The sequence below is a fragment of the Rhincodon typus genome, chromosome 5, assembly GCF_021869965.1.
Source record: "Rhincodon typus isolate 14 chromosome 5, sRhiTyp1.1, whole genome shotgun sequence".
NCBI classification, from domain to species: domain Eukaryota; kingdom Metazoa; phylum Chordata; class Chondrichthyes; order Orectolobiformes; family Rhincodontidae; genus Rhincodon; species Rhincodon typus.
In genome coordinates, this window is record NC_063336.1 from 104150879 (window position 1) to 104161377 (window position 10499).

The 10499-nt window shown below is 38.3% G+C and overlaps 1 protein-coding gene across 3 annotated transcripts in view; it reads left to right on the plus strand.

The window, feature by feature from the left end:
- Nucleotides 1-10499, plus strand: part of taf1b (TATA box binding protein (Tbp)-associated factor, RNA polymerase I, B) — a 78039-nt gene that overhangs the window by 40772 nt on the left and 26768 nt on the right. For all 3 annotated transcript variants that reach the window (XM_020527453.2, XM_048597187.1, XM_048597186.1), the window contains exons 4-6: nt 423-552; nt 1942-2104; nt 4402-4501. In XM_020527453.2, the coding sequence (XP_020383042.1) occupies nt 423-552; nt 1942-2104; nt 4402-4501 (393 nt within the window). The remainder of the gene's footprint in view (nt 1-422; nt 553-1941; nt 2105-4401; nt 4502-10499) is intronic.

Below are 10499 nucleotides of genomic sequence, written 5' to 3' on the forward strand. Positions count from 1 at the left end.
ACTTCTTTTCACTGAGGTTAGAAGTTTGAGGGGTGACCTTATCGAGGTTCATAAGGGGTATAGTTAAGGTGAATGGCAGGTGTCTTGAAAGACTAGAGTGGGGGTTTACAAGACTAGAGAGCATATTTTAAGGTAAGAGGAAAAAGATTTTAGAAAATACATGAGTGGCATTTTTTTTTTTTTTTTTTACATAGTGTAGTTCGTGTGTGGAATGAACTTCCAGAGGGAATGGTGGATCTGACTACAGTTACAAAATTCAAAAGGCATTTAGATAAGTACACGAATGAGAAATGTTTGGAGGGATATGGGCCAACCACAAGCAGATGGACTAGTTTAGTTGGGGATTATGGTCGGCATGGACTGGTTGGACTGAAGGGTCAGTTTCCGTGCTGTATGACTCTTTGACTTTGTGTTTAAAACAGGTTTCAGAGATGGTTTCTGATTCATCAGAATTGATGACCAACTCAGATGTTTCATGGTCTTCATTAACAGAAAGTGATCCTGAAGCTCAAGATAGTAGTATTCAATTAACCAAAGATGCTGTTGTATCAGGTATGTGTCTCTGTCCATATTTAATGATTTTGTAACATTGTATTGTTTTCAAGCTAGACCATTTAATCATTCGCTTCAGGTGAGAGTGTTTCGTTATTCCTCCTCCTTTTTCCGGCATAAAATCACAACACCTTTCTTACACACCTATTCTCTTATCATCCCATTCTGTAGCCATGCACTTTGCAATCACCTCTTTGAAGTCATTGCCATTTTATTTTCTTAATTTTCAATAACGTGTGCTCGAGTTCATGTCGATGACCGATTTTAACAGACATCTGTTTGGCACAGGGTGTCATGACACTGATGACGAGACCAAGTGCAATTATGTGTGATACTGTTTGTAGTAATAAATTAATGTACGATGATCAGATACTGGGACATCATCCTATGGTAAATTCATTCAACCCATTTCAACATTTGTTCTTGTAGTTAATTTAAAAAACAAATTCTACTGTGTACAAGAGGGTCCTGAAGTCAATCTCGAGTCATAAGCATTGACCATAAGACATAGGAGCAGAATTAGGCCATTTGACCTCTTGTCTGCTCCACCATTCAATCATGGCTAATATGTTTCTCAACCCCATTCTCTGCTTTCTCCTCATTGCCTTTGATCCCCTTACTAATCAAGAACCTATCTATCTCTGAATTGGCTGTCACAGCCTTCTGTGGCAGTGGGTTCCACAGATTCACTGCCCTCTGGCTGAAGAAGCTCCTCCTCATCTCAGTTCTAAAGGGTCGTCCCTTCAGTCTGAGGATGTGCCCTGGAGTTCTAGTCTCTCCTACTATTGGAAACATCTTCTCCACGTCCAGTCTATCCAGGCCACTCAATACTCTGTAAACTTACAATCCGATCACCCCCTCATCCTTCTAAACTCCCATCAAGTAAAGGCACGATGTTCAGTGGTAAATTGTTGTAAAGGGAAATCTAGATGTGAGGCAGTCCAAGTGAATTGCAGGTTGGCGTACCAACTACGTTTCACCAGATTAGTGTAGACTGTTTTGCATCCATAATATTCTACACAGTCAAATGCTAATTTAAGTTGTGTAACGGAAGAAGCCTGGAAACGGGTTGGCTGTTTTCTATTATCATAGCGCTATAATTTTTTTAAAAGCTGGAAATAGAAAACGCAATGTATGCAATGTAGTGTAATGCTTTTTGAATATGAGGCAACATTATTCTGCAGCTTCATTAAGCATCATATGATAAATGTTGGTGATTTGTTTTTTGAACTGCCTAATCCTAATTTCAGCTGTCTTGCTAAAGTGAGGTGTTGAGGCAAACCAGGGGAACCTGTCTAAAAAGGTGGTGAAAGAATTATAAGGGAGTGTTTCAAAGATTGAAAATAAAAGGATTCTATGCAAGTATTGTGATATGCCTCCTTTTCTCAGAGGATGAAGCAACATCTATACGGTCAGGATCTATTGATGGCAGCCTATATCGACGAACTACTTACCGTAAAGATCTGCTGATGTCTATGCCTTTGACACTGGCATTTTGCTATCTGGCACTGCTTTGGCTTCGGGAATCAATCACTCTTGCAGACCTCCTACGGTGAGACAGCGGCATTTGAGTTTCAATTTTTCTGATGTTGTATCGCATTTATTAAGTAAGTTTACTGCATCAACTATTGACTCTTCTTCCTGAATAAGTTAACGGATGTCTTGTGGCATTATTCACCGATAAGTCAGATATTATACTTCTTTAAGACCAGAGATATCTCATTATGCGATGCACAATGTATAATTCTATTACTAAAATAGGATTGTGTCTTTGCTGACCTAGTACCGTCTCTAAACTTGAGATCATTCACAATCTGATATTTTCATCTCTCTCTCACGCCCATTATTTTCAGTTAGTTTTTGTCTAAATATTCATTTGCACTGTTATTCCAAGACCTTGGTTAAGCAACATTTAGGGCACCTATTTATGATCCTGTCAACTGGTGAGAGATACAGAAACTGTAGAAAGTTCCACAGGAGGACCTATAAATTAATGTGCAGTATAAAAATCTTTGAAAATCATGATTGACTCAGAGGTATAGTTTCCACATTTATTTCATACAATTCCTCTAAATATGTTTTAGTCTGTCTCCCCATTTCCTTGTTTCCTCAAAACTCACCTTTTCAATGCTAAGACGTTTTGTTCTATTCTTTCACCTTTCCGCTGTTAGACTGATGTTAGGCTCAATTATAACGTGACTACTGTTTCCAAAATGCTCTCAAACCAACCTCTCACCAAGCCTTACTGCTCCATGTTATTAAATCTAAAAGTACTTCTTGCCTGTAAATTATTTAACCATTTGAATCATTAAAACATCCATGTTCATCTACTTATTTTATCCAGTCTAGTTGTCTCATGTGGTGACTTTGAAGTCACTTGCAATAATTGTTTTTGATATCTTGCATTTCTCTTGTTTAAATTTAAAATGCCACGTTGTTCTTGAAATTCTATAGCAAATCGTGGGTTTTACCCATCAGTTAAGTTTGGCTTGTGATCCTGATTGCATGTCAAAATGTTAAGACATCTTTGTCTCTTTTCGATAACTCATGACTTGCAGTATTTTTCAAACATGTTCTGATAAAATTTGTTTCTTTGATAAAACAACACCATTTTATCCCTACATTGTATGCTACACCCTCTTATAAGCTTAATTGGCTACCTACTGTCTTTAACCGTGCACCTCCCATTTGTCCATGATATTGTGGTTCTCTCTGTTCCGTGTTTTAGACTTTTCTTTAGTCTTTTAGTCTTGAATCCTTCCCTGTATTCAAATGCATCCTCTCTGCAATCTGATTTCAAGTGAAGATACACATTTAATTAGTTTTGTATTAGCTAAGGATTATACTGATCCAGCAATCTAAAACTTCCTTACAAGTAGCAATCATGAAATTGCAACCCTTGTAAGCACTGTATCTTTTTATTTCTTGTGTTTTTGTTTGTGAACTGAAATGGGAAAAGGATTGTTTTAAAAATTGAAGGTTGTGGAAAAGATTGCTGCACTTTTGAAAAGCAAGTTATTTGGCATTGATTGTAAGAGCTATTTACACTGTTGCTTGTTCAAGCAATGGAGGGATGTCTGTTTGCTGCTGAGCAGAAACCAAGGGGTACATACGAATGGAGATTCAACTGATGACGAGTGGCTTATTGGTCTCAGGAAATAGTGACGCATTGTCAACGACAAAGGCCTTTTGCCTGCCAGCAACTATGTGATTTGCTCCCAGTTGCTGAACTGCTTCTGAATGTGAATGTTTAGGTAGAAACCATCGACCTCAGGAAATGAAGAGGTTGTTGCTTATGAATCCAAGCGGGCTATGCTCTCCTGAGCTGCACCCCCATCTTCCTTCCACTGTAAACTTCAGCTCATCCAAAACTTTGCTAGCCATATCCTAACTCACTGCTATCCTGATCATCCATCACCGTGTGTTCATGAACCTACGTAGGTCCCTGGAAGAGAAAGGTACGTTAAATTTAAAGTTCTTGTTCTTGTATTCAAATACCTCCGTAGCCAAATCTGGCTTAACTCATTAATCTACTTCAGCCCTCAGAACTTTTTTATCTTTCTCCTTTTCCCATATTTATCTGTTGGTATACATGCACTTGCAAATGCTTCATTCTTGATGGCCGATCACTGTTCTAGAAAATTATCCTGATACTTTGACTATCCCTTAACCAATTAAATCAATAACATTTTCCAACAGTAGGATGATAGATGTTAGTTGAATGTATTTATATCTCTAAGGTCGGTCATCATTTTACATGAAATAAGTATTTGGGAATGCAACTCTTTACTGTATTCTGTAGTCTATTCAGTTACTTTTCTTAAAAGATATATTATTTGTTTGAAATAGATTTGTTTCAGAACGACAGATACCATATCTGAACGCCTTCCAGTATTTTCCTGAAGAAATGAAACTATACGGACCTGATATCCGTATCTTTCAAGTACAGGTAAAGACTTGTATTTGAACTAAAAATAATTTATGCCAGCAATCTAATTATTATAACTAAATATACAGTACAATTATAGAAACTGAAAAAAGGAAGACTAAGAGGAGATTTGACAGTGGTATTTAAATTCATGAGTGGGTAGCTTATTTTTGCCTATGACATCTTGCAGCCTTATGAGTCTAAATCCCAACTGGACAGTGCAGTCGTACCAGTGGAGAGTACCTAACTGGAAGTAGATTCTCAAATAGTTTGACAAAGTACTTAAATGAGATGAGAGCAGATTACTAACTGGGTCAGTGGCAGGTTTCCCCAGCTTGTCAACGGTGATGACTTCAGCACCTCTCCAGTTTGATGGGGTGACGCAAGTTAAATGGAATTTTTAAAAGAAGAAATTAATTAGTCACATCTATTAGGACTCCGGGTTCTTCAGGAATTCAGGACAGTTGTCGTTGATGAGGGATCCAGTCAGTGTAGGCAAGTAGCAACCGTTTCAACTGGTGGAAAGATCAAGAACCAGAGAACAATAATTTACATGATTTGACATGTGGAAAGTCGTTTTTCTGCAGCAAGTGCTATCTGGAATGTGAGAGTGATGACAGCAGACTCAATAAAGGCATTCAAGAGGGAATTTAGATTATTATCTGAAAAATGAGAATGTGCGCTGCTATGGGGAGTAGGCAGGGTGGAGGTGGGGTTGGAGAGCTAGTGCAGATGCAACAGGCCAATAGGCCACCTCCTGTGCTGCAACAATTGTGTGAGTCTGAATTGAGAAATGGATTAATACCTGATGAGAGAAAATGAGGCAGGGCCACAGAAAATGCAGAAGAGTGGGTCGAGCAGTCCTGTTTTTGCAGAGGGTCTGTTACAGACACGACAGGCCAAATGGCTTGTCTGGAGTGCTGTATCATTCTGTGATTCTATAATACAGAGTGATATCTGTCAAAGTAGTCCTTTGTTCAAAATATAGCTCTGTGATTCTGTGGATTGGACCTTGCTTTGGGTAGAGAACTGAAGAAGACTATTCATTTTCAACTGAATAAATTATTATTTCATTTAAAAGCTTCAAGATCCTGTTTATTATTTTTGAACACACTTTAAAAATCAGAAAACCCGACATGATATTAACAGGCGAAAGTTTTAACATCAATTACAAAGATGCTAGATCTGTTCACCATTTATTATGTGGCTATAAAAGTTGGAATATAAGCAAAGCAATAAAAGACAAGTTCCAGGAATAATTATCTCTAAGACGTATGATGAAGATTAGTTGGGCAACACACACATCTTGATCGAGAATGTTCTGAGAATTGAAGGTGCACAAGCTGATCACCAAGTGACAGCTATAATTCTTTGTGCATGTACTTAGTTGGGCCTGACCAGATCATCTTGGAGTCACTGACAAAATTGAAAGCAGCAGAACAAGAGGGAGACAAAGAAGGAGGTGGTCCAGCAGTTTGTGGCAGAGTGGGTACTGTGGCTGAGAACAACACCAGGATGTTGGCTGCTCTCATGTACAGTGAGGAGAGTTCTAATGGTCAATGCTGTAAGACATGGCATCTCTGGAAGAAGAGTATAGCATTCTTCAAGTTAGCCTTGTATCTTACCACGTTATCAAAACTTCCCTTGATCTCGGTAATTATTCGTCACATTTGATTGACATTTACAATGATTTACCTATTCAGTGAAAACTTAGCACCTCTTGCAAAAACATCATGGATTACCATTATTAAGCAATTTGTGATGTTTGTGATAACTGTGGAGCAGGCCAGGCAGCATCAGAGGAGCAGGAATGTTGACGTTTTGGCTCGGGACCCTTCTTCACCTGAAGCATCAACTCTGCTGCTCCTCTGAACCTGCCTGGCCTGCTGTGTTCCTCCAGCTCCACTCTGTGTTATCTCTGACTCCAGCAGCTGCAGTTCTAGCTGCTGTTGTGATATTTCTGCTTTTTCAACTCACTAGTCAATTTTCTGCGAAGATTTTTCTACAAGTCAGACAAGAATCGCAGTGTGTGTCAGGTTTCATTCCAGAAAATCATCTTGATACCCGACAAGTATTTCATTACACATTAGTTCATGAGCTTTATCAAATACTGCCCTGAAGCGATTTTTAAAAGTGGAATATTCTGTAAATAAGTAATTGCTGCTTTGATTATTACAGAAACAGTATGAAATACTTAATGTAAGAATGTTTTATTTTTAGGGTATATTAGTGTAAGAATGTTTTATTTTTCAGGTACATTAGCATGAGAATGTTTTATTTTTAGGGTATATTAGTGTGAGAATGTTCTGTGAATAGTTTATCTAAGGGATAGCAAAACAGGCAAGTGTGAATGTCTGTGCTGACTTAGCAGATTTTGCAATTGAACTTGGTGTCCTCCAGGTTAGATTGTTATTTTCCTTGTTCCTGATTGCTATCCAGTGATCCCTGTTGATAGACCTTATATGTAACTTTTGACTCAGAACAGTTTCAGGCTCCAAGGTGATATATTTGCCTTTCTTCCTTTCCCTATAATAAGGAACTCAGTATCTCTTGTACAAGTAATGGCTCCCTGCAAGTTGCTTCCAGGGTATTTGACCTGAGTGAGTCTGTATCCTATTCTTAACAAGGAGTCAATTCTTTTGATGGGAGTGGGACGAAATTTGTGAGGAAGAAAAGGTAACATTTTGTTTAAGTACATGAGGGTGATGTGTAATTATGTCGGTGTCATCAAAATTAAATCATGATGAGTTGAGTTGCAGGAGATCTTCCCACCGATTTGCATTAAGCAAAGCTTGGACATAGTCCTGGAGGCCTTTCTGTAATCCATTTGCCCTCAAATGTGGTGTCTGTCAAAATAATTCAGAAATCAAAACACAGAAAAAAACAGCAAATGCTTTATACTGACTAAATTTCAGTGCCCACCTTACAATGGCCTGATCTTGTACAGTCAAAAACTTTGCAAAACAGTGAGTTAAGTCTGGAAAACGTCAGGACTCTTCTTTTTCTGCTTAGTCTGCTGATTCCGGACAAGTGCTATACGGCCCACCATGTTGACAATGCAGTCTGATGTCCTTTTAGTACTTCCAAGTTACAGTCTGAAATCCCAAAGCATTTGAGAGTTTCAGAGTCTGGAGCTCCGGCTTATCACGAGCATTATTTAAATGGATTTGCCCTTTTGTCTGAATGGCTGACAACATCAACACAACCAGAATTTCAGGTTATTTTAGTTTGACTCATAGATTCACATACAGTGAAATTACTAGTTTTACTCGAGCAGATGGTATTGTTTTGGAATTAGTAGTAGTATTTCAGTTGCTGAGTATCCAGTTCTGAAGTAGTCGTTTGGACTCAAAATGTTAACTTATTTCTTTCTCCACAGTTGTTGCCAGACCTGTTAGTTTTCTTAACCATGTTAGTTTTATTTCAATTATGTTTTTTAGTCCTGGCCTTTTCTCTATAATTCAGTTTTTAGCAAAGGGCAACATCAAAAAATGTATTTTCTTTGTAATTTCTGCTCTGTTGTCAAACAGACAGCGTGTGCGTCATTTTCCTGCTTTTTTATTTAAGTTTCCTGGGGATGCAGTAGAGGAGGAAGCAGGATGGGGTTGAGTCCTAAAAGATAGGATAGTATCTGATTCCATTAATCAACCACAGCGGTATTATAGCGTAAAGAATAATTCCACAATGACGTAGTTTTAATTCAGGGTATCAAGAACTCTTCTTCTCAGCCTTTCAGGGAATTCCACTTCATATATTTTCTGATTGGACCAATCCACTTCTCATTTTGTGAATCACTGCAAGTTTCGCACATTTATGATTTCTCAATGATAAAAATACCGAATCATTATAATTGAGTGCTATTACAGCATGTGTCACCCAGTCAAAGGTGACATTGTGCAAATCCTTTGGTACCTTAAGTTTAGTGTGGAATATATTGGAATGAAACATGGGTTCATATTGCTCATTTTAGTCACCCAGTCTCTCTCTGGAAGGTAACTACCCAGGGAATATTGTTTAATTGTGAATCCACCCTTCCCTGAATTAATTACTTGTTCGTAAACTGATTTTGCACTGGAGTTCATATGTTCCTGTTATTTCAAACCCGAAACCTAGAAGATTGTCCCACTGATAGCACTGGCATCTGGTAAAGGGATAAGAGAATTTGTATGTTTCATTTTTCTATGATGTGTGAACCCATTTGCATCATGATGCAATAGTTCTGTTACCTTCCCTGAAATGCTTTTGGAAGAAGTATAGTCATTTGTGTTTTGATCATAGCTGACAATACTACTGCAGTAAGGTGTCTCAGGAAAATTGCTAAGGAAATATGGAGGAAAATCTATAAAAAGGAATGACTTTATCATGATGAATGTTGAAAAATAATGAGAACAGAAGAACAGTATTCAAGAAGGATGCCTAATTGAAATTAAATCTGAAGTGACAAATTCCAGTCTAACTTGGTGTTTATATGGTTGTGAGTTAATCTTTTGTACCAATGCCAAGCCTTTCAGTCTTAATGTAGCCAGACTATTTAACCCCTAAAGTAACTAACAACATTTGGTTGTACTTGCCATAAGTAGTTCTTTTTGTTGAAACAGCCTCGGATGAATAAAGCATTGAACAACAGAAATGTTACATCATAAAGTGTGTGGATGTATCTCATAATCAGGAAAAATAGAGGGTTTTCCGTTTTTGTCCACTGGTGCTTAGTTTGAAAGTGCAAGTGCTGATTCAGTGAACACATTGATTCTTTAATCCCATGTTGGTCTTATTCTGATTTATGGAATCCATTTCTGATATTTCTTGTCATATATGGTCATGAAAAGGATAATGAACTGCATTCAGCTTAATCAACTGCTGACTCTGTTCACTCCATGTTAATGATATTCTGGCTGTAAACAAACAGGGCTTTTAAAAAATTTAGCAAAAGACACCAGTTTGCTTTGCAAGCACTTATTAGGCAGGAACTATCATTCTGCTAGTCTGTCATCTATATATATTTTGGGGCCATGGCTATTTTCATATAGATATGAAAATTGCAGATCAATGTCCCACTTTTCATCATCCTGTGTTTGCTTTTGGATAGAGTGTCTCTTCTCTCAGATTAATCTTTCAATTTTGGGGGTGTAAATAAATGAGGGATGTCTGTGCTTGGTAGTGAAGTACCCTGTTATAAAAGGTAATGATTCTGAAAGAGTTAATGTTGATGCTATATTAAGCTCCTCCCAATCTGATGATGTCAGTCTGAATCAGTCTCTGGCAGTCGAGCGTGAAACTGTGATGGAGACAGGTGTGTCATCTCTGGCTCCTTGACGTGTGTAATGTGCAAACTGGCTGATTTTAGAAAAATAGCCACAGCATCTGATAGTGCTGTGATAATGTCTCTGGACCAGGAGGTTTGGTTTCAAGTCTCGCCTTGGGATGTGATGGCCATGCTAGTGTGTCATAAAATGTCTGAACAGGTTGATGAACCCTCCTTTCCAAAAAAAAAATCTTTTAATGGCTGCAGTTTTCCTCTAACACATGTTGCAAATGTTTGGTACAATAATGTGTGACACAACTTCCTACTTCCTGCATCCAGAGTTTTCGTCAGATATTCCCCTCTGCTGCCTTTACAATGTTTCTTCACCACCTTCTCAGGAACATTGACACACAGATTTTCCACTCCACAGTAGCCATTCAAAATTGCCACTCAGAATTGTTACAGTCAGAAGGAGGCCATTTGGCCGAAGGTGTCTGCACTGGCTGGGTTATCTCCTGCCTTTTCTCCACCTTTGTGTCCCTGTCATCTCATATGTCAAAACTAGACTTCATCCCTAGTTGCTGACGTGAAATGTTACGGTCAAAAATGTTATTTCTCTAAGAACTAAATTCATCTGGATGAACAATATCATGTATAGTAGGAACTGCAGATGCTGGAGAATCTGAGATAACAATGTGTAGACCTGGATGAACACAGCAGGCCAAGCAGCATCAGAGGAGCAGGAAAGCTGACGTTTCGGGCCTAGACCCTTCTGCA